The sequence below is a fragment of the Barbatula barbatula genome (genome assembly GCF_947034865.1).
Source record: "Barbatula barbatula genome assembly, chromosome: 9".
Lineage (NCBI taxonomy): Eukaryota > Metazoa > Chordata > Actinopteri > Cypriniformes > Nemacheilidae > Barbatula > Barbatula barbatula.
The window spans coordinates 3884352-3908414 of record NC_136772.1 but is presented as its reverse complement, the minus strand read 5'-3'; the positions used below and the strand labels follow the sequence as shown (position 1 = coordinate 3908414).

The following is a 24063-nucleotide window of genomic DNA, read 5'->3' as shown; positions in this document are numbered from 1 at the left end:
CACAATATGTGAGGTGGAAAACTGAAGTCATCATTACATGAATATAAAATTAAAACGCGCACCATTGACGTCTTTTGCAATCACAGAGAGTTCCTTCACAGGGCCATCACCAGAATCATTTGTTGCTTGTACTCTGTATTTGTATTCCCTTCCTTCAATAAGATCTCTTGCACTGTATTGCATGTTCTTTGATCTGAGAAGTTCCTTCCATTTATCTCCACCATTAAGGACCTCAAGCACGTATGCAATAATACGGCTACCGCCGTCACTGATAGGTTTTTTCCATGAAAGGGTACAAGAATCCTTGGTTACCAGCAATGTCTTAAAGTCCATAACTGGTCCAGGTTGCTCTGAAAGGCATTATTCAGTTTATTTAAAATTTTAATAACATAATTTATTGAATTAAATTTAAATAATGAAAAGTATCAAAAATTTATCTAACTCACCGGTTGCTCTCACAACATCTGCCGTTTCACAGGCCTCACCAATACCATATTCATTCTGAGCCATAACCCTGAAGCAATAAGATCTACCGGCTTCCAATCCGTCAATCTTAAAAAATGTTTTGGTACAAGTGGATGAAACTGTTGACCATGCTTTCCTTTCTGCATCTCGTTTTTCAACAATGTAACCTTTAATCTCACTTCCACCATCAATAAGAGGTGCATCCCATAGGATGGAGGCACAGTCCTTCGATGTCTCTTTAACCATTAGATTCACTGGAGGTCCAGGGGTATCTGTTTAGTGTTAATAATATACTTTAGTTAACATCAAATACTAAAACATAAACTATATATATATATATATATATATGTGTATGTGTATGTGTATGTGTATGTGTATGTGTATGTGTATGTGTATGTGTATGTGTATGTGTATGTGTATGTGTATGTGTATGTGTATGTGTATGTGTATGTGTATGTGTATGTGTATGTGTATATACACTGTATATATATATATATATATATATATACACTGTATATATTAACCTTTTAATATCACAGAACTCACCAAGGACCTTGACAATAACTGTGTACATCTTCATTCCGCTTACACTGTCAAGGTTCAGTATGTATTTTCCTGCATCGTATCTGTTTGCTTTCTCCACAAAAACGGATGTATCGCTGTCTGTGGTCTTGATTATAATGCCTTGTCTGTCCTTAATGTTGGTGTTCATCTTGGCCCATGTGACCCTGGGGGTTGGCCGACCCATAATTTTGGCATGAAGTTTCATTTTACTGCCAGCCATAAGGACCAAAGTGTCCTTTAGCTCTGCATCAAGCTCAGCCTCAGGAGCAGCTAGAATTACAGAGAAAATATACAATATAAATAAAGATTATAAGATGCCTATAGTATACTATACTTATTTTTTATGACCAGGCTTAACACAAATTGTATACATAAGTAATGAGTAATAACTCATCAGCTATTAAAACTATGGAATTACATAATGTAATATTTTTATATAATAAAAACTGAAAATAAAATAAACATTTTCATTTTGTAAATAAAGTATATGAATTACTTTTTATATATTGTTCTATAAATGCCTTCAGAGCATAAGATTTTTAAGATCAGGAAAAACATTTCAGTCAAGTGACCCTAAGCTTTTGAATGGTAATTTTTTAGCTACAATTATACAAATATTTTTTACCGAAAACATCCTTGGCAACATGTTTGTCAGGAACTTCACAAGGCTGGCTGAATCCTACTTTGTTTACAGCAGTAACACGAAGTTGGTATTCAGAGTTCTCCAAGAGTCCAGTGACAACATAATGTGTATCCTGAAGGTTTTTGGGCACATTGCATCTTATCCAGTCTGTAGTATTGGTTCTTTTGCATTCAACAAGGTATCCCAAAATTTCACTTCCACCATCGCTCGTAGGCTTAGTCCAAGAAAGGCTAATGGTGCTGTTGGTGGTATCTGTGACCTTGGGAGAAACAGGTGGACCTGGAGGATCTGTGAGAAAGTTTTTAGAGGTAATGATAAATGCTCTTTTCTATTCACATACATGATATTGTAAATTACTTTGGATACTCACACAGGGGATCAAGTGCAGAGGCAGCATTAGATGGTTCACTGGGTTTGCCAAGGCCAGCTTTATTGACAGCGATTACTCTAAACTCGTACTGTGTACCCTCTGAGAGCCCTCCAGCCTCATGTGTTCTCTCCAACAATGGTTTTCTGTTGAGTTTGGTCCAGTTGATTTCCTTAGTTTCACGTATTTCAACCATATACCCAAGTATAGGGGACTTTCCATCATCAGATGGTTCCTTCCAGCTTACAGTCATATGTTCCTTAGCGATGTTTGTTATGACTGGTGGGTCACATGCTCCAGGAACAGCTATGAACAACAAAGTACATTACATATAGAAATGCTCTATCCAAAAAATAAAAACAGAAAGAACATGATTAAAGTCTTACTGAAGGGATTCCTTGCAGTGACAGGGTCTGTGATGATGGTATCACCAGCACCATAGCGGTTCTCTGCACGAACACGGAACTGATATTCATGCCCCTCTATCAGTCTCTCCACTAGAAATTCAGTTGTATTACCACTGATTTTAGCAGAGACCTGAGCCCAGTTAGCTCTGATGGTCTCACGTTTATCAACAACATAATTTGTAATTGGAGAACCACCATCTGAGAGTGGAGCCGTCCAGCTTAACTTGATTCGATCTGAAAGGACCTCTTCAAATTTGACAGAGACTGGTGGGCCAGGTATATCTGTTTAACAGAAAAGCAATTATTGTTTTATTTCAAACGGGAGGGATGGCTATGCTTAATCTCATCTAATAAGCGCTATTTGGGATAAACATCTGAACATAATTTTACTCACCCAGTACTTTAAGTTGTATCTCTGCAGTTGTAGAACCACTTGCATTTTCTGCAAGAAGTCCATAATTTCCCGTATTAAGTTTGGTAACTGCATCAATGCTTAGAGAGAAGAGGTGTCTCTTTTGAGACATCTTAAGGTCTTTATTAGCTTTCAACACTTCTCCATCCTTGGTCCATGTAACTTTGGGCATTGGTTTGCCATAAACCTCAGCCTCAAGACAAACATCTGACCCACCCTTTACTGGTAACATCTTTTTCATCTGTATGGAAAGTTCTATTCTAGGAGGCACTGTAGAAAAGCAAAAAAAGACTAAATCAATAAAACTTGTTACCAAACTATTTAGAAAGTAAGGTCAAATCTGTCAATCAATCACATAAAAAAACATACTGTATATGCTTACCATTCTCTGCAGATACCAGTATGGGATCAGTGATTTCAGATGGTCTGCTAATGTTAACTGCAGTCTTGGCAATGACCCTAAACTGGTACTTGGCACCCTCTTCTAGCCCAGTTGCAGTGTACTCTTCACGTGGCACATTTTGACTGCTTGTGTTGCAACGTACCCAAGTCTCTTCTGGGACCCTTAAGGCCTCAACATAGTATCCGATTATCTTGCTTCCGCCATCGTTCTTTGGTTTGGTCCAAACCAATGTTACTGTGTTCTTAGTTACATCAATCACCTCTGGTTTTCCGGGAGCATCTATTTTATTGAATAGTCAAAATATGAAAAATGAGTATATATTCAAAATAAAAACATGTTTTTAGAAAAATGTATATTATCGTACGTGCACATACCAACAGGTGTTCTTGCTGTGATGAAATCTGTTTTCTTGCTAGGTTTACCCTGTCCAGCTCGGTTTATAGCAGACACTCTGAAAGTGTATTCCAAACCTTCAATCAGGCCAGCACAAGGATATTCAGTTGTGCGAACAACAGAATCATTAGCCTTAACCCAAAGAAGACTGTTCCTCTCTTTGCGTTCAATGTAGTATCCGGTAACAGGACTGCCACCATCTGACTCAGGCTTATCCCAAGCCACAAACATGCAGTCTTTGTTTACTTTGTTGATGCGGCAGTTCAAAGGTTCTCCAGGAATATCTAAAATTAATTTCAAGACAGCATTATAAAGGCATAATTTTTATTACACACCACAAGATGCATGTCAAAAGACAAGAATGTGTCCACATCATTTTCATGCTTTTATTTTAACTCACCAAAGGGAAATTTGGCAACCATCCTGTCAGACGTAAGTGGATCTGAAATACCAAATCTGTTCTCGGCACGGACACGGAAGACATATTCTTTTCCAGGAACAAGCTTTCCGATTCTGCTGCCAGCTTTGCCACAGCTGGAAAGAGCAGTAACCCAGTCTCCCCTGCTTACATCACACTTTTCAACCACATAATTAGTGATATTGCTACCACCATCTTCAAGTGGTTTGTTCCAAGAGAGTGTGCAAGCATCAGAATCGATGTCACTGATCTCAAATGGTGGCTCAGGTGGTCCAGGAATATCTGTGAAATAAGAAAGTTTGGTTACAAATCAAATTACATCTACCCTGATATTTTGGGTGTATGAAATAAAAAATTCTAACCGCTGATGACAATTTTCAAAATCTGGCTAACTTGGCCGGAGCTGTTCTCAGCAACAAGGCTGTATTGACCACTGTCATATCTTGAAACATCTTTGATGATGAGCACACACATGTTCTGAGATTTATGTACAGCGAGACGGCTAGATGGGACTACAATATCTTCTCCCCGTTTCCACTGGCATGTAGGCGCTGGCTTTCCAGACACAAGAGCCTCGACTCTCAGCTTTGCTCCTGCCTTTGCAGTGACAAGCTCAGGCATAATGATCTTGGGTTCCACTATAAAAAAACACACAAACAAGATTCTTCTCAGTTTTTTTTTAATTTAAACAATTCTATCAATATGACGTTGTTTCACCAACTTACTCATTTGTTCCTTAATCTCATAAGCTTCTCTTGTCTCTGTGGATAGACTGGATCCCATGGAATTTCTAGCTGCAACTCTGAAGCGATATTTTCTTCCCTCCTTAAGTCCAACAACGGAAATGCTCAAGCCTTTCACAACAGTGTATGGTGTCCATTCCAGCTTGTCTTTCTCCTTCTCTTCCTCAACCTCAGGTTCATGTGTGGGTAGAGGCACAGGCTCTGCAGAAGGTTCAGCTTCTCCCTCAACCTCAACCTCGCCCTCAACCGTTACTGGTTCTTTGGGCGGTTTAGGCATTATAAGCTCAAGGTAGTCAATTATGTAACCATCAATTTTAGCTCCACCATCCCGAAGTGGTTTTACCCACCCAACAGTTGCGCTATTCTTAGTAATCTCCAAAACATCAACCTTTTGTGGTGGGTCAGGTTTGCCTTTTGGAAGGATACAAAATTATGCGTCAGGTTTACCTTTTGAGGAGAAAAAAACATTTAAAAACTTTTTAAAATAATTATGCACTTACTGATAGGATCAGAGGCCAGATAAGATTTGGGTGTAACTTTCGGAACTCCAGGACCATATTCATTTACAGCTATTACTCTAAAGGAATACTCTGTTCCGGGGACAAGGTTAGTAACTTTAAATGTGGTATTTTCTAAATTTGTTTTCACTGTTCCCCAAGTCTTGCGATCAATTTCTCGCTTCTCAACAATATAATGCGTGATGTTGCTGCCTCCATCAGTGTCAGGTGGGGACCACATAAGGTTGCAAGATGACATCGTAATGTCAAAAGCCTCAAGACCAACAACAGGTCCAGGTGTATCTGTTTTAAAAAAAATACGACTTAATTAAATGACAAGCTGAATTGAATAGTTCTCAACACTGATTATTGCATTTAGAGCTTGCAAGACTTTGCTTACCAAGTACTTTGACATTCACAAATACTGCTTTCTCTCCAGCTGGACTGGATACAGTCAATGAATATTTGCCTGAATCATCACGAGTAGTATCAGAGATAACTAGGAATGTCATAGTGTCAATGAGATCTACATGACCCTTCTGGACGACATTGTCAATTCCCATTCTCCTCCAAACGACTTTGGGAGGAGGTCTGCCTCTGATTGTTGCAACTAATCTGATTGGGCATCCAGCTCTAACAGTCAAACCCTTCTTCAGTTCTGCATCCAAATCAATGTCAGGAGTTTCTGATGGTTGCAAAAAAGAAAAACATGGAAATAGGAAAGAATGTTACAAGAAGAGTTCATAGAGTTGTTTTTTTAGAGCTCTTCAGGAAAACCTACCCAAGACTTCTCTTGGTGACACAGCTCCTTGAAGATTAGTTGGTTGACTCATGCCAATTTGATTTTGAGCAGAAACACGGAATTCATATTCAAACTTCTCGTCAAGACTTGAGACTGTGAATTCTGTTCCGATCAGCTGGGCAGCAACATTGCACCTCTTCCAGCCTTCATCACCTTTCTTGACTGTGCCCTTGACTCTCATCTCAACGACATATCCAATAAGAGGAGCACCTCCTTCATATGTTGGCTTTGTCCATGAAAGAGTGATTGATGTTTTTGAGCTATCAGCCACCTTTAAATTACCAACTGGGCCAGGTGGCTCTGCAATAGATAAAAAAACATAGACATTAAATATTTGGTACTGATAAATATGGTGATATGGCACTAATATGGCACCAATATATTTATGAAAGTAAATGACTGAACATACCAATTGGATCTCTTGCTGTGAGGGATCTAGATGGTTTGCTTGCATCACCAACTCCAATTTCATTTTCCGCTTTTACACGGAACTGGTAATTATGATTGGGCAATAGCCCTGTAACTGTCATCTGTTGTCCTGCAATTGGGGACTTAGTAACTGATGCCCAACGAATGGCATGCTCCTCTTTTTTCTCAAGAATATAACCAGTGATGGGTTTTCCACCATCATAATCAGGAGAACACCACATTACAACCATTTCGTCTTTTGTAATTTTGGTCACTTCTGGAGTATATGGTGCACCTGGTCTGCTGAACTGGGTTCTTGCAACGAAGGACTCTGTTTCCACAGTGGGGCCAGCCCCCATTTTGTTCTCAGCTCTCACTCTGAATATATATTCATTTCCTTCAATGAGGCGAGTAACTTTAGCTGAATTAGTTATAACAGCAGCTGAATGAATCGACCATACCCCTCTCTTTGTCTCACATTTCTCTATGATGTAGTTATAGATCTCACACCCACCATCATCTTCTGGGATCTCCCATGTAAGCTTGCATCTGTCCACAGAAATATCCGAGACCTTTAGTTCTCTAACAGGACCTGGCCTGTCAAGAACATTTATTTTGGCTTCAGCAGAGCAGCTTCCTGCTGCATTTGTTGCAGTGATTATGTATTTTCCAGTATCTCCACGTTTAGAATTTGAAAGCAGCAATTTTGTGAAGTTGGTGCCAGTTTCAATCTGCACTCTTGGGCTTTTGTGGATATCTCCAGTGTAATTCTCTTTAGACCATTTTATATCAGGCTGAGGTTTACCTTTAAAATCCGCCTCAATTGGAATGGACTCTCCAGCTTTAACAACAAGAGTTCCCTCCAGTTTGACTTTGAGCTCCGGCTGTACACGTTCCTCCTTCACAAGAACTTCAGCTGTTGTCACCCAGTTACTCTCTCCGCCCTCATTCTTTGTTTGAACTCTAAACTGATAAATTTGGTTCTCAATACATCTGTCAACCATGAAATATGTTTCCTTTATGGCACCTTTGTGCAGTCTTTCCCATTCCTCTGCTTCTTTAGGTTTCTTTTCAACATGGTAAGCAAGGTTACGGCTACCACCATCATTGTCCGGCTTCTTCCATTTGAGGAAGACAAATGTCTTACCGATTTCAGTAATTTGGAAGTTCTCTGGCTCACCAGGCTTTTCTACTGGATCAACAGCAAGGACTGGTGTTTTCGTTTCAGTTGGAGGGCCAGCACCAATTTTATTCTCTGCACTTACACGGAAGAAATATTCACAATTCTCAACAAGTGGTGCTTTGACAAGTCGTTTGGTGCAGTCAGATGTAACAACTGTCCATCCTCTTTGGTTGGGCTGTCTGCACTCAATTATAAAGTTGGTAATTTCAGTACCACCATTATCCTCTGGATTTTCCCAAGACACCATACACGAGTCTTTAGTCGCATAAGCAACCTTCACATTTTGACAAGCTCCAGGAATATCAAGCACATTGACAATAATTGTAGCTTGTGCCTGACCACTGCTGTTCTTTGCCTGAATTGCATATTTTCCGTAATCAGCTCTAACAGCATCCTGAATGACCAGCTCAACAAGAGGGAAGTTGTTGTTCATGTCAGTGCGCTTATCTCTACCCAAGGCTCTTGCATCTTTAGTCCAAGTGATCTCAGGATCAGGTCTGCCCTTGACACGGGTCACAAGGTTGATTATCTGCCCTGCTCTAACTGTAAGAAGGTCACGGCAAGCAACGTCCACTGTTACGTCAGGGGGAACAAGAATGTCTTTGGCAAGCACAGTTTCTGTAAGTTCTCTTGGCTCACCATCTCCAACCTTGTTAGAAGCTCTAATGCGAAATCTGTACTCTGTGCCTTGTATAAGTCCAGGTACTCTAAATGCACAGAACTTAATAAGATCCTTATTTATTTTGTCCCACTGTGCAGATCCCGATTTCTGGTATTCTACAACATAGCCTAGGATAAGACTGCCTCCATCTCTGGAAGGTTTGGTCCATAACAAATCTGCATATGACTTGCTCCAGTCCTTGAGCTTAATGTTACTTGGAGGCCCCGGTACAGTAATCGGCCGTTGGGCTTTCACTGGGTCTGATGGATATGATGGTTCACTTACACCAGCAATATTTTCAGCAAAGATTCTAAATTCATAGCTGTTACCCTCAAACAGACCACAGACCCTGTATCTTGTATCTAAGACTGGTGTTTTATTGACACGGATCCATTTGCCAGTCATCTCCCTGCGCTCAACAATGTAGCCACTCACAGGGCTGCCACCATCGGTTTCAGGTTCAGTCCATGAAACTGTTACAGCATTTTCTGTTATATCAGAACATGTGGGTCGGCCAGGAGGACCTGGTGGATCAAACATATGTTTAGCAACAGTGGGAGGACTTTCAAGGGCAGCACCAATGCCAATCTTGTTCTCAGCACGTATGCGCACAATATATTCACGTCCCTTCTCCAACCGTGGGACTTTGGCTTTTATGGCTGTGCTTCCGGAACTCACAACTGACCATGGTTCCCAAGGCTTCTTTACATCCTTCTTCTCAACAACGTAGTTCATCAAAGGTGTACCACCATCGTCTTTGGGTGCACGCCACTGGATTATCATATAATCAGGAGTAACCTCAAGGATATTTACTGGACCAACTGGAGCAGACGGAACATCAAGGACAGTGAAATGCAGAGCAACTGACTTGCTGCCTGCAGGATTTGCCACAGTGAGAACATACTCTCCACTGTCAGTCCTGACACATTCACTAATATTTAAAACAGTTGAGTTTCCTTCAGTATTGATTTTATATTTGCCCTCAGTTTTCAACTCATTTCCATCACTTTGCCACTTGGGTGTTGGAGTTGGGATTCCATGCATGATTGCTGGGAGAACAATTGTGGTGCCAGCCTTCACCACAAGACCTTCAATAAGTTTCACATCAACTTCAATAGTTGGAGCCACTGAAAAAGAATTGGACATAATAAATGTGATTATTTATAAATTATAACATTAAAAATTAAAAAGATTTAAATGTAATTATGTCTTACATGTTTTCTCCTGGCATGTAATTGGTACACTGGTGTCTGGTCGGCTAATGCCTATCGCATTTTGAGATTTTACACGGAATCTGTAAGTTTTTCCCTCTGCAAGTCCAGTGACATGGCATTGAGGATTGCTGACAGTCTTGAAGCTGACCCAGTCGGTGGCACCTTCCTCCTGATATTCAACAATAAATCCAGTAATCTCACTTCCACCCGTGCGATCAGGCAACTCCCACTGAAGCCATACTTCGGTTTTGTCTAAACCCACATGATGCAGATTCTTGGGTGGACCAGGGGGGTCTTTAGGTTAAAAAACAAATGAATTAAAAAAGAAACAAAAAACAAAAATCTAAAAATAACATACATGTCATACTTACAAAGAGGATCAACTGCCTTGATGGGTTTTGTGGTTTCAATGAATGCACTTCTGCCAAACTGATTCTCAGCTGCCACTTTGAAGAGATACTGGGTTCCTTCCACTAGATACATAGCCATGAGGCTAAGCTTTTTAGAGGCAGCACAAACTGGAACCCAGCTGTCAGAGGCTACATCTTTCTTTTGCACAATATAGTGAGAGATAACAGCACCACCATCATCTTCTGGCTTTTGCCATGTCACATAAGCTGACTCACTTGTCACTTCAGACACAGTAAGATTCCTTGGAGGTCTAGGTTTATCTAGGTTTAGAGGAAAAACAGTCATCGGAGAACTACAATAGGTGTGTGTTGCTTTTATTTTAGGGTTTTCAAAATGTTAAACATACCAAGAGTAAGAACAGTGCAGGTAGCAGATTTGATTCCAGCTGCGTTTTGAATAGTGATGGTGTAATTGCCACAGTCAGCACGGGTACATTTCTTAATGTGAAGTTTGCTTCCACTCGCTGTAACCTCAATGAGACAATGAGCAGGAACTTCACCATCATTCTTTTTCCAAAAAACAGTGGGAATCGGCATGCCCTTAATTTTGGCACTAAGTGTGATGTCCGTTCCAACCATGGCAAGGTGGTCACGTGCCATGTTACCATCTAACAGCAACTCTGGCTCTTCTGCATAGAAATATAGACATATACATTGTTCATTAAATGTATGAATTTGACATAGCTAATTAGCAAAAGTTTTTTAATTGTATATATAAACATACTGTATATAAGTTTGCAGCTACTTTTCACTACTACTCTAATGGATTTTAGGAATATGAAAAAAGAAAACAAAAATTACCAAGTCTATCATGAACTTTCACCGGTTCCTTGACATAAGCAGGGTCAGATTTTCCAGCTGCATTCACAGCCATAATTCTGAACCTGAGCTCTTCACCTTCTGGTAGATTTTTCACAACAAACTTAGTATCAGGGCATGACTCAGGAGTTTCATTGGCTTTGATCCATTCGATTGCACCAGGCTTCTGATACTCAATTAAGTAACCAAAGATTTTGCCTTTGCCATCGTGCCGTGGAACACGCCATGAAAGACTCACAGTATCTTTAGTCTTGTCAACAGCCTCAGGCAAAACAGGTGGGCTTGGCAGAACTATTAGAAGATAAGTCAGTGTGGCAAAGTAAGTCAGTAAAATATTCTATACTAATTCATATGCATTAAGCAATAAAACAAAACAAAAAATGATAAAGATTTACCTATGGGATCCTTAGCAAGAATAGACTTGGATGGAGGGCTAGGATCTCCAGTGCCCAATTCATTCTCTGCCATTACACGGAATTCATATTTACAGCCTTCAACAAGCTCTTGTACCCTGTACTGGGTAGCAGGGTAAATTGGATCTCTGGTCGCACGAGACCATCTTTTAGACGAGGGCTCCTTCTTCTCCAAGATATAGTTAGTGATGGGCTTTCCACCATCACGAGGACGGTTCCAAATCACTAGTGCAGAGTCATGATACACATCTTTGACAATGGGTTGCTCAGGTGCCTCAGGTACCCCTGTAATTAGGTGACATCACAGCAAATTTACAAAACAATACAAAAATGTTTAAATACATTTTGTACTGTGTTTGAACTTACTAAACAGATCTTTAGCTTTCATCTCCTCTGACTCCAGGGGGTCACTTATGCCATATATGTTCTCGGCACTAATTCTCATAACATATTCACGCCCCTCTTGAAGCTTAGGTACTTTACAAGTGGTTTTTGTGGTGGCAGATGTTACAGTTGTCCACATGTCCCTGTTTACGTCCCTCTTTTCAATGATGTAATTAGAAATTTCGCATCCACCATCATCAAGAGGTGGCTTCCAAGAAATGACCATGTGATCTCTGTGAACTTCCTCAAAGACCACTGGGCCCTCAGGAGGCAATGGCCGATCTTAAAAAACATACACAATATTCATAGTTAGAATGAATTGCTTGTCATACTACAACAGTATGCTTTATTTTCAAGTTCAGTAAATAGAAAGAGAATTCTTTAGATTTTCTGAGTTTGGAACAACATGATGTAGTTTACTGAAATGTACCTTTAAGGGGACTTACCAACAACTGTAACATTACAAATGCCCTTACGAGCACCAGTGCAGTTCTCTACTGTCACACAGTATTTGCCACTGTGTTCTCGCTGAGCTTTGATAATACCCAAGGACATTGTGGTAAGAGTCTTTTTGAACTGGATGTGGCTGTCTGCTTTCAATTCCTTATCATCTCTTGACCAAGTGACAGACGGAGCTGGCTTTCCAGTGTAGCGGCCAACAAGTGCAAAACTTTCACCGACACGCACAATAACCTTGTCACGGAAGTCTAGTTCAATTGTAGGGGGCTCTGAAATTGTAAATAGAAATGTTTAAAACATCAGTAGGCTACACAGTGAGTCACAAGTGACCCATAGGTTTATTTAATGTAAGGCTAGTTTATATCTAAAATTAAAACAATCATCATCCGGAAGCTTTTGGACTTAGAATTTTATATCTGAATATCAGAAATTTCTATTTGAGCATAAAATAGAAACAAGAATCTATAACTTGTGGAGGAAGTGAACATCAAAACATATAAAATCCAAAGGCCAGTTGGTGTCTCCAGTGACCTTTTAAAGTCAAGTTTTGTTCATAGACTTTTTCAACATTTAAGGCACTTATTTTGTATATTACTTTGAATAATTGTACCTTTTAGACAAAACACATTTATCAAATGATTTTATCTAAACTTATAGTGCATTCAAGTTACACAGTACAATTGACACAACAATGAACTCAACCCAGTAAAAATGGCTAATGGTTAATAGTTAAAAAAGCTAAAACCGTCACTTACCAAGTTCATCTTTACATGTAATTGCCTTTGTGGGGAAGGACGGCTTGCCTGGGCCAATTTCATTGACTGCACTGACACGGAGCTCATAGCTGTCACCTTCACGGAGACCATCATATGTGAATCGGCGATCCATCAATTTGTCTTTGGTCAGTCTGACAAATTTGTCTTTTCCAATCATGCGTGCCTCAATAATGTAGGATGTCACCTCGGATCCTCCATCATTATTAGGTGGTTTCCAAGTCACACTGATATAGTCTTTAGTAACTGCAGTCACCTCAAGCTCTTCTGGACGGTCTGGAACAGCTGGTCAATGAAGTAAAATGATAATTAGCTTCAAATTTTAAGACTATGCACCCAAAAGATTTTCAGCATCGGTGTTTGCTATTTTGAAATGAAAAAGCCAACAAACTTACTGATAGGATCTCTGATCACAATTTCGCATGCCGTTTGGCAGAACGGACCTACTCCAATTGCATTTTCAGCTGCAACCCTGAAGAAGTATGCCTTTCTTAGCACCAGATTGTTTACAACAGCATTTTGTCTGCCAGCTGTGTGGGAGCAAGATGTCCAAGCCTTGCGCTCAGCTTCGCGCTTCTCAATAACGTAGTTAGAGATAGCAGATCCACCATCATCCTCAGGGAAGAACCAGTTTAGCTTGCATGAATCACTGGTTAGATTCTCTGCAGTGAGAGGGGCACCCACTGGCCCGGGGACATCTGCGGGAAAGAAAAAACTGTACCATACTTTTTCAAATCATGTAATGTTATTTGTTACAGTCTCAGATAATACTCACCAAGTACATCAACAATAACAGATCTCTTCACCTCTCCCCCATCATTCTTGGCTGTTATTGTATAAACACCTTGTTGCTTCCTGGTGCATTCCTTCATTACCAATGAGCAGCTGATGGCAGTGGTTTCAACAACAGCTTCTGCCGGAACAGGTCCTTGATCTCTGTCCCATGTTATCATAGGTGGAGGTTGGCCAGACACATAAGCCAGGATACGAATAACACCTCCAGCATGAACAGTCATTCTTTCCTTTACTGAGACATCAAGCTCAAGCACTGGGGTAACTGAAACAACAAGTTTGACCGTCATTATATGGCCAAAGAGTTTTTATATGGCCAAAAGCAACTACAATCCACATGTTGAACCTTTGAGACTTACTTATCCGGTCCTTCATTTCAAGAGCATCTGCGATTTCGCCTGGTTCACTCAGACCAGCAGCATTAAATGCCAAAACTCTAAATTTATAAAATGCATTCGGTTTCAGTCCAGTTATCACAAATTTGGTTCCTCTAACTTCCTTGTCTTTAGCCTGAAATGAAATTAAGACATCTTGTAGTGTATAAAGATTACATGATTAGTGTTAACGTTCTGTTAAAATGCATAATATGCGTTAACCAACCTTGACCCACGCTTCTGTACCCTCCTCTTTGTATTCAACATAGTAACCCATTATCTTAGAACCGCCATCCTTCAGAGGTGGAATCCATTCCAGATCTACCGTAGATTTAGTCCAGTCTGTGACTTTGGGGGTTGGAGAAGAAGGTGGAGCTACAAGACAAAAATGGTCATACTGTGAGTCTAAAATAGACATTAAATTAGACATGCTATTGATTCCTACACTGCTACGATTCCTACCAATTGGATCTCTGGCAAACGTTGGGTCAGATGGCTCACTTGGAGGTCCACAACCAGCGATGTTAATTGCTGTCACACGGAACAGATATTGGGATCCCTCAATGAGTCCTTTGACGGTGTGGGACACGCCGAGTGCCATGGGCCTGATCGGATCCCGAGTTACTCTGTTCCAGCGCTTAGATGTTGTTTCTTTACGTTCAAGCCAGAAGCCTGTGATTGGAGAACCTCCATCTGAGTCAGGCTCCTCCCAGTTCACAGTCATGGAGTCTATTGTGATGCTAGAAAGTGTGGGCTTTTCACATTGGCCAGGTGGCACTGCAATAAAAGAATATAATCAATGTTATCAAGTTAAAGTAATTACATTTTTTTACACAACCACTCTAAAGTAGGTATACTGAATGGCTGCAATGAGAACCTACATAAAACATCCCTGGCTACTTCAGGTTCACTGTCCAGAGGATCACCAACACCATATTTGTTCTGAGCCCTGATTCTGAAAATATACTCATGGCCTGGCATCAGACCCTCAATGGTGTAGAATCGCTCTTTGGGTTCACTCGTGACAGGAATCCAATTTTTCCTGCTGGCGACACGTCTCTCAATAGTGTAGTTTGTAATTTTGGAGCCACCATCATCTACAGGAGGCAGCCATGAAAGTGATATTTGTTCAGCACGAATTTCCTCAAACTTTATTGGTGCAGAGGGAGGCCCAGGACGTCCTGTTTGGAAAAAAACAGCATTGTCTTTATACCAAGACAACATCTGTGTCTTCATAAAAAGAAAATAAATAATTGTGGCAGCTTACCTAGAACATTAAGCCTCATTTCCTTTGAAACTGTACCAAGGCTGTTGCTAGCAGTGAGAGTGTAGAGGCTAGTATCTGAGCGTTTGCCTTGCTGGATCAGCAGCGTACAGCTATCATCAGACACAAGCTTGTTGATGTGCTCATCGTACTCGATATCAACCTTGTTGTCACGCTTGTGTGGTGGAGCTTTCTGCCATGTGAGTGTTGGGAATGGACAGCCCTTAATCTTGGCAACAATGTCAATATCTGTGCCCTGTTCAACCTCCAAGAATTCTGGAAGTTCAATTAAAGGTGCTCCTACAAGTGAGAAATAAAATATAAATTGGTGCGCTATTCACAACTGTCAAATTCACTGAATTGCTTTCTGTATGCAACTTTATACGTACTATTCTGGTCCTTAATAACGATGGGTCCTGCTGTGGAGGATGGTCTGCTTGCACCTGCCTCATTCACAGCCTTGACACGGAATTCATATTCTGCTCCCTGGTGGAGATCCTCCACTTTAAATATGGTGCCTTCAATATCACGGCGATTACACTGTCTCCAAGACTCCTGTTGGTTTCCACTACTGTCCCACCAAAGTCGTTCCACATTGTAGTGGGTCACAGGTGCTCCACCATCATTCCTCGGGGGCTTCCATGTCAGAGTCACAATACCCTTGGAGAGGTCAACTATTTTGACTCTCGTGGGAGGATCAGGAGGATCTGCAGTGTACAATGTTTAAACAACTAGGTTATACTGTCTTTGTAAATCACTCTAAATCACATAAAAAACGGAAAAAGTACACTTACGTATAGGATCCCTGGCTCTAGTCTGTTGAATTGTCTCAATATGGGGACCCAAACCGAAGCGATTCTCAGCTCGTATGCGGAACAAATATTCTTGTCCCTCGATGAGGTCAGGCACAACAAAGGACTGAGTCGCACAAGCTGGATTGACCTTTGTCCAAGCCTTTCCCTCCACAGTCTTTTTCTCAATGAAGTAGCTTTTGATTCTGTCACCACCATCACAGTCTGGAGGCTTCCAAGTTAACCTACATGTTCCACGTGTGATGTCACTGATTTTGAGGTCTTTAGGTGGTCCAGGCAAATCTAGACCAAAGCACCAGACATGAGAATGTAATATACTGCATACTTTTGTCTTGGTTATCTACGTATGATAGTATCATTTAAGTTTTTGAGATTATGAATGTAATACTACTTACCAAGCACATTCACACGCACTTTAACAACTTTGGTACCAGCTTGGTTGTTGGCAGTGATGATGTATCGTCCGGAGTGATTTAGTTTACACTCAGGGATTGTTACGACTGATTTTGTATCAGTGGACAAAATCTGCAAAATGAAAAAAAAATATGATTGCATATATGTGTGTACATTGGACTAAAAAAGTGTTTTAAACTATATGCATAGTCATACCTCTGAATCCTCAGGGAGGGTGTGGCGCTCATTCTTTTTCTCTGTTAGGGCAGTTCCATCAAAGTCCCATGTGACATTCGGAATAGGTTTACCTGAAACAGTGGCTGGAATCTTGATGGTCGTTCCAGCACGACAATTCAGAAGCTCATGAGCTGTGACATCCAGGGTTATGATAGGTTCCTCTGTAAAAATGTACAGAAACATTGTTTTAATCCACAGATACCAAAAAGTGCATATGATTTATACATGTGTTATACTGTATATTATTCTAGATGATAAATCATCACAGCATATACCAAAAGCACGTACCCAGAATGTCCTGTACAATGATATCAGCAGTTCTTGGACTTGGCTCGGATTCACCAGCAGCGTTGACAGCAACAATTCTGAACCTGCATTTCTTATTCTCTTTAAGCCCTGACACAGTGTATGTATTTGTGAGGATGAGCTTCTCTGGTGTATTTATTCTTTTCCACTGATGGGACCCTTCATCTTGAACTTCAACGATGTAACCCTTTACTGGACTACCTCCATCTTTTTCAGGTGGGGTCCAGGAAAGAGTCACGCTGCTTGTGGTTTTGTCTGCTACTACAGGTGCTGCAGGTTGACTTGGAGGGTCTATAATATGTAACATTTAGGGATAAAACATTTTGCTCATAAGAATGAATAAATGCATGGTATCAAAACAGAAACGGTTTCTTACTTCTTGGGTCAAGTGCAAATACACACTCAGTTGCCTCGCTTGGAGGTCCAACCCCAGCTGCATTCTGAGCCATTACACGGAACTTGTACTCAGCACCCTCGATGAGGTGGAGTATGTTGTATTCCAGACCCTTGACTGCTGGTTTAGTTACTGGAGCCCTGTTAACACGACTCCAGTAAACAGCTCCCCTCTCTCTCTTTTCAAGCCAATAGCCCTGAATGGTTGAGCCACCATTGTCTTTGGGAGGCTCCCAGGTCACCAACATGGATGAGCGGGTGTGTCCAATAATCCTTGGCCTCTGGGGTGGACCAGGAAGACCAAACGGATCTTTCAGGACAACCTTTTCTGATTCACAACCATCACTGACTCCATATTTGTTCTCTGCTTTGATCTGGAACTGGTATGTACCGTAGGCTTCCAGTTTGTACACCTTTAGAAGTGTAATTCATGAAAAATGTTGAAAATATGTAGACACATACTGTAAATCACAATGAATATATATGAAAATGTTTACTATACTAACCCCATAGCGTCTGTCAATGATACAGCATGTTATTTGTTCCCAGTCAGACTTCTTTTTGCTGGCATCCCTCTTCTCAATAATGTAGTTGAGAAGTTCACTTCCACCATTGTCCTCTGGTGCATCCCAGGTAAGGTAGCAAGACTCAGCTTTGATGTCAGAGACCACAATGTTACTTGGTGGCAGTGGGCGATCTGTAGAAATAAGCATAGTTAGGACAAATCCATCAGTTACTTCTCCAAAGTAATGTGACAAATGATGATGTCTAGATTTTAATGAGACTGTTAAACTGTATGAAACTTAACTAAGTGCAGTTTAGAACTTTTTGTTTTTTTTGGTCTTTGAGTGTTACAAATGTACACAGTTTTGTATTAATACATAGAAGAAACAGATGAAATGGAGCTCAATAATCTGGAACAATATTAAATATTTATTATACAGAGTAAAATAAGAGGTCTTACCCAAGATATCCACTCTGATTGTGCGCTGACCTGTTCCACGGATATTTGTGGCAGTCAGCTTGTAAATGCCGGTGTCTTGTCTTACAGTATCTGGAATGCCAATTTTGGTATTGATAGTTTGCCTGTTAATCTCCTCTGATTCCAGTGTCATTGTCTCAGTGGGCGCATCAATAACTACTCCATTCTTTGTCCACTCAAAGGTAGGCAAAGGCAGACCAAGAATTTCAGCAGGAATTTCAATTCCTGCTCCCTTCTTAACAACTATGGCATCACTCTTAAATAACTTCAACCAATTAATAATTGGTACATCTAAAAAAGATTAAACAAAAAACTTCAGACATGTATTGTAACAACAAACTGCATTTTCACACTTATATTTTATAAATGAAAGTTATACATACGCTCGTCATCCTGTATATTAACATTAATTGGTTTGGATGGTTCTCCATCACCAATCTCATTGACAGCTTTCACTCTGAAGTCATACATCATGTTCTCAGACAAATTTTCCAGTGTGATGGTACAGTCTTTGCAGATTTGGCGGTTGGCAACATCAAATTCAGTGCTGTCTTGTCTCATTTTTTCAACATAGTAGCCTCTGATTGGAGAACCACCATCACTACGAGGAGGTTGCCAAGCCAGAGTGATGGTGTTCTTGGTTCTTTCTGTGTAGTGCAGTTTCTCAGGGGCAGATGGAACTCCTGAAATTTTAAAACAGTGTTTATAGGTTTTGTAGGAACCTTACAACAATTAACATCACCCACAATAAGCAAATATATTATATAAAGATAAGATACTACATAAATAAACATTGTGTTACCTTTGGGATCCACTGCTAAAACAGGCCCAAGTTCAATAGGAGCACCAAGGCCAAACTTGTTCCTTGCAACCACACGGAACATATATTCTTCGCCATCAAGAAGACCAACAATGTCACATTTGCAAGCGGCAACCTCCAGTGGTTGTCTGTAAATGTGCATTTTTGCATCTTTTCTCTCAACAACATAGCCCATTACGTCACTTCCACCATTATCGAGAGGATCTGACCAGGTAAGTGAAATCATCTTCTTGCTAACATGAACTGTCTTAAGATCAACCACTGGCCCAGGAACATCTATTACACAAAAGAGATAGAATAATATCAGTATTTAAAAAATAAAAAGATAAAAGCATTTTTAAACACCTTACAAATTTTGTACTTACCCATTACATCAACCTTAACAGAGGCTGCCTTTGTTCCACTGGGGTTGGTACCTGTGATCTGGTATTGGCCATGGTCAGATCTCAAAGCATTTTTGATGCTTAAAATGCTGTTCTTTCCTTCTGTGTCAATAACTACACGTTCTTTGTCTGGTTCAGCCTCATCCTTTGTCCACTTCAGTTCTGGTATAGGTCGTCCAGTAATAAAAGCTGGTAGACGCAGTGTTTCACCAGCTCTGATGATGACTCCATTCCTCACAGAGATATCAAAGTCAACCACTGGAGCCTCTGTTGAGGAAACGCATATTGGAAATTTGATTAAAATTACCAAGTCATCCAAAAACAAAATGCATTATGCACAAAAGTACAAGTGTTTCTTACCCTCAGGTTCTTTGGCCTGAACAGGCTCAGTCATGCCTGGAGCTCCGTGACCGGCATCGTTCACAGCAAACACACGAAGGTTATAATCAGCTCCCTCAGTCAATCCAGTTATGGTGAACTTCCGGTCCTTGCATCGGCTCTCAGTACAGCGGACCCATTCCTTCTCTCCGACCAAACAGCGCTCAACATGATATCCCAGGATATCTCCACCGCCATTGTACAATGGAGGCACCCAAGAAATGATGATAGTTGTATTGGTGACATCAACAATTTTGGGTACAGGTGGACCAGGTGGCACTGCAAACATATTTTCAGAAGTAGAAATTATGTATTTGATAAATTATTTTCAGTTCAGTTTATATGCATGTTCAATACTTACGGATTGCATCCATTACAGTCTGAGGATCAGTTGGTACACTGAATTCTCCCGGGCCAGCAAGATTCTCAGCACAGACTCTAAAGACATAAACAAGGCCCTCCATGAGACCCTCAACCTTGACCGCCAGTGAACTGAGAGGGTTGCGGTTCACTCTGGTCCAATATTTGCTGTTAATTTCACGTCTCTCAACCCAGTAGCCCAGGATAGGGCTACCATTGTCCTTCGGCTCATGCCAGCTGAGGGCAGCTGAGCTAGAAGTGACTTCTCCAATTCTTGGCATGTTTGGAGCATCAGGTGGTTCTGCAAAACATTATTTAGATAATTTAAAATCAATTGTAATGTATAGTAGCTATTATGTATGAAGCATATTTAACAAATGTTTTTGATTTGTTCATACCAAATTGATTCTTTGCAATGAGTGGTTCTGAGTAGCATGGCGGTCCACAACCGTACTTGTTCTCAGCAGTGACTCTAAATATGTACTCTTTTCCTTCAATAAGCTTGGTTACAGGGTAATTGTACCCTGTGTGGGTTGAAGTTACAGTTACCCAACCAATGTCATCAGTAGTGTTGTCTTTCTTTTCTAATATGTAGTTGATGATCTCGCTGCCACCATCATCAAGGGGTGCGTCCCACGTGCAAGTGACTGAGATGTTCTTTATGTCTTCGAATCCGAAGTTGACAGGAGGGCCGGGCATATCTGTAGGTTGCAACAGAAACGTTTAGACATCCTTTTTACTCAAAAAAAAAATGCTTATGGAGACACCCACAACAGTTCAGAAAGTAACTTACCGAGAACATTGACGTTGCAAGATGCAGTCGCGACACCATGGGTGTTTTCAACTCTGATAGTGAACTTTCCATGATCAGTCCTGATGGCATCACGCACCATCAATGCAGTCTCATCCTTCTTGCTCTGGTCGAATGACAGGCGATCTAATAGTGGAGGATGGAACTCCTCTTCTGGTTCCGGCTGAACGGTCTTTGTCTTCTTTTTCTTCTTTACAGTGAAATCTGGTTTCTTCTTTGTTGGCGCCTGTCTGACATTCTCATCATTTCTTAACCATGTAACCGTTGGGTAGGGAGATCCGGATATGTAGGCATCCACTTTGATCTCCTCTCCCTTTTTAACGGAGAGACCAGAGGCAATGCGTGGATGGAGTGATACCTTTGGTGGTTCTGAACAAGTGAAAAAAGTTTCATTACATTCACTTTTTAAATTCATAACCAAAATGGAACTGATTTATATTGTGTCTTTAACATACCAACAGGATCAGCTGCCTTAATAAGTGTTGTACTGCGTGATGGGTCACTTGCTCCAGCAATGTTCTCTGCACGGACACGGAACTGGTATTCTTTTCCTTCCGTCAAGCCAGTGACAGTGTAGGAGAAACCAGGTACCAGGTTTGGAATACATCTTTCGAATCTGTCGCCATCTTTTTCTATTTTCTCAATGATGTAGCCTGTGATTGGGCATCCGCCATCATATGGTGGTGCCATCCAGGTAACAGTGATGGAATTTGAGGTGGGAGTGTGTGCTTCAACCTCAACTGGTGGGTCTGGATGTTCTGTGACATTTTATACCACAAATAAATAAGAAAATAAGCAGATTATTATTACCTATTAATATTAACTATAGATGAACTTGGGAAACGTGCACAAAAAAATAGTTATACTTACGTTTCTGTTCTTCTGTTATCACAGGATTGCGCAGCTCGAGATACTCGCCACTACCAATCTTGTTAACAGCCTTAACTCTGAAGTAATATTCACAGTTAAGCATAAGATCTTTTACCACAAAGTTTAAAATGTTGTCTCTAGACATAACAGGCAAATATGTCTTCTTCTGAGCCTCTCTCCTCTCCAAAACAAAGTGCAAGATTGGACTACCACCATCACTCTCTGGAGGCTCCCAAGAGATTTTACAAGAGTTCTTGGTAACCTCACTGGCAGAGATGTCTTTACATTGTCCAGGCAGGCCTTTAAAAATAAAAAAGTAATGCGGTATTGTAATACATTTTCTAACACTATGTATGAACAGTGTGACACTAAGACCAGATAATATAGTTTACTTACCAATCACTGTTACGTTTATTGTGCCAGTAACTGAACCCAAAGTGTTCTCAAGAGCAACAGTGTATGCGCCAGCATCTTCATGTTTACACCTGAGAAGCTCCAGATGAACGTGATTGAGTTCACATGTTAATGTGAGCCTGTCTTCAGTCTTTAGTTCAGTGTCACCCTTTTTCCAGACCATTGATGGTTTTGGTATCGCCCGGTATGGGATCTTTAAGTCCAGCTTTTCACCCTCAACAATCACAATGTCCTGGGTCTCCACATCTATGGTTGGCTTACCTTTTGAAATAAAGAACAAATGTATTACATTTCAAACAAGTCATATTATTAATCAGTGACGTGCTGAAAAACTCAACAAACTTACACTCAGGGTCTTTGGCAAAGATGCCGTCAGAAATCTCAGATGGATCACTGACTCCAATCGCATTAATGGCACGAACTCGCAGAACATATTGTTTTTCAGGAATGATGCCTTCCTCAGCCTTAAATCTCAGCTCTTTGACAGGGCGAGCATTGATCCTCATCCATTTTTCAGTTCCAGCTTCAGACAGCTCAACATGGTAGCCAGTGACTGGACTTCCACCATTCTTTTCTGGAGCTTTCCAGGTAATGTTGATGTGCTCTCTGCTGGCATCAACGATCTTGACATCAGTTGGCGGAGAAGGAACGCCTAAAGAAAAGAAAAACAAAAACTGTGATTATATCTGTCAATACTACACCAGAGGTATGTATTACATACAATGGTATTACGCATTAAATACATACTTATGGGATCTTCAATCGTCATAATATCAGTAGGTTCACTTGGGTGTCCAACTCCAGCTTCATTCTCAGCACGGACCTGGAACTGCACCTCAGAGCCTTCATCAACATCAGTCACCTTGTATATGCATTCAGGGCCGGATGTCTTTCCAGACTTTACCCAGCGGGTGCCAACTTTCTCTTTCTTCTCAATGACATACCTTCAAAAGGAATGTCTCAGTAATTGTTCCGTTTTAAACACATTATAAAAACATCAGATGTAAATACAACATTTTGGGCATACTTTGTAATAGGTCTTCCACCATCATTGTTGGGTACCTCCCACTTCAGATCGACATGTCTCTTGGAAACTTCAACAACACTCAAAGCGTAAGGAGGTCCAGGTGTTGCTAAAAAAGGAGTCATTACATCAACAGGTTTCAAATGCATTAAATTACTTTACCAATTAAATAACTATTAAAAAATTATGTGTTTTTACTGATGTTATGACAATGCAGTAGAGTAACTTACTAAAAGTATCTTTAGCCAGAACGGAGTCCTCAAGCTCACAGAACTCGCCAATACCAGCTGTATTTTCAGCTGCGACACGGAACACATACAGAGAACCTTCATTCAATGGAGTCACAGTATACTTCGTGTCTTTCACTGTGGTGTCCACAGTCTGCCAGGCCCTGCGTCTGACATCTCTTTTCTCAACAACATAGTTGGTGATTGGAGAACCACTGTCACTCTCTGGCTCTGTCCACTTCAGGTCACAGTGGATCTTGGTTATGTTAACCACCTCAAGCCAGCGTGGGGCAGATGGGGGATCTATTTTAAGAGAATAACCATTTAAATTCAGTTAATAAAGCAGTAGATGTGAAACATTGAAAACTTTACTTCAGTTAACACT

At 40.7% G+C, this 24063-nt stretch overlaps 1 protein-coding gene across 1 annotated transcript in view; it reads right to left on the bottom strand.

The window, feature by feature from the left end:
* Positions 1-24063, bottom strand: part of ttn.1 (titin, tandem duplicate 1) — a 127583-nt gene that overhangs the window by 46374 nt on the left and 57146 nt on the right. Inside the window, exons 118-170 of the mRNA XM_079464582.1 lie at positions 23682-23981; positions 23455-23560; positions 23175-23371; positions 22774-23079; positions 22410-22688; positions 22014-22313; positions 21599-21901; positions 21126-21512; positions 20731-21033; positions 20334-20633; positions 19955-20251; positions 19577-19861; positions 19194-19487; positions 18775-19074; positions 18374-18682; positions 17916-18106; positions 17393-17822; positions 16999-17307; positions 16690-16871; positions 16476-16605; positions 16063-16362; positions 15658-15975; positions 15272-15568; positions 14886-15185; positions 14467-14781; positions 14231-14379; positions 13990-14140; positions 13614-13895; positions 13234-13536; positions 12821-13123; positions 12053-12334; positions 11589-11888; positions 11205-11507; positions 10792-11100; positions 10338-10619; positions 9952-10251; positions 9581-9874; positions 6524-9493; positions 6094-6414; positions 5713-5997; positions 5316-5615; positions 4798-5226; positions 4435-4710; positions 4055-4354; positions 3636-3938; positions 3241-3540; positions 2841-3128; positions 2426-2728; positions 2043-2345; positions 1655-1960; positions 1012-1299; positions 447-737; positions 63-350 (exon numbers count right to left, since the gene is read on the bottom strand). Coding sequence (XP_079320708.1) covers positions 63-350; positions 447-737; positions 1012-1299; positions 1655-1960; positions 2043-2345; positions 2426-2728; positions 2841-3128; positions 3241-3540; positions 3636-3938; positions 4055-4354; positions 4435-4710; positions 4798-5226; positions 5316-5615; positions 5713-5997; positions 6094-6414; positions 6524-9493; positions 9581-9874; positions 9952-10251; positions 10338-10619; positions 10792-11100; positions 11205-11507; positions 11589-11888; positions 12053-12334; positions 12821-13123; positions 13234-13536; positions 13614-13895; positions 13990-14140; positions 14231-14379; positions 14467-14781; positions 14886-15185; positions 15272-15568; positions 15658-15975; positions 16063-16362; positions 16476-16605; positions 16690-16871; positions 16999-17307; positions 17393-17822; positions 17916-18106; positions 18374-18682; positions 18775-19074; positions 19194-19487; positions 19577-19861; positions 19955-20251; positions 20334-20633; positions 20731-21033; positions 21126-21512; positions 21599-21901; positions 22014-22313; positions 22410-22688; positions 22774-23079; positions 23175-23371; positions 23455-23560; positions 23682-23981 — 17847 coding nt within the window. The remainder of the gene's footprint in view (positions 1-62; positions 351-446; positions 738-1011; positions 1300-1654; positions 1961-2042; positions 2346-2425; positions 2729-2840; positions 3129-3240; positions 3541-3635; positions 3939-4054; positions 4355-4434; positions 4711-4797; positions 5227-5315; positions 5616-5712; positions 5998-6093; positions 6415-6523; positions 9494-9580; positions 9875-9951; positions 10252-10337; positions 10620-10791; positions 11101-11204; positions 11508-11588; positions 11889-12052; positions 12335-12820; positions 13124-13233; positions 13537-13613; positions 13896-13989; positions 14141-14230; positions 14380-14466; positions 14782-14885; positions 15186-15271; positions 15569-15657; positions 15976-16062; positions 16363-16475; positions 16606-16689; positions 16872-16998; positions 17308-17392; positions 17823-17915; positions 18107-18373; positions 18683-18774; positions 19075-19193; positions 19488-19576; positions 19862-19954; positions 20252-20333; positions 20634-20730; positions 21034-21125; positions 21513-21598; positions 21902-22013; positions 22314-22409; positions 22689-22773; positions 23080-23174; positions 23372-23454; positions 23561-23681; positions 23982-24063) is intronic.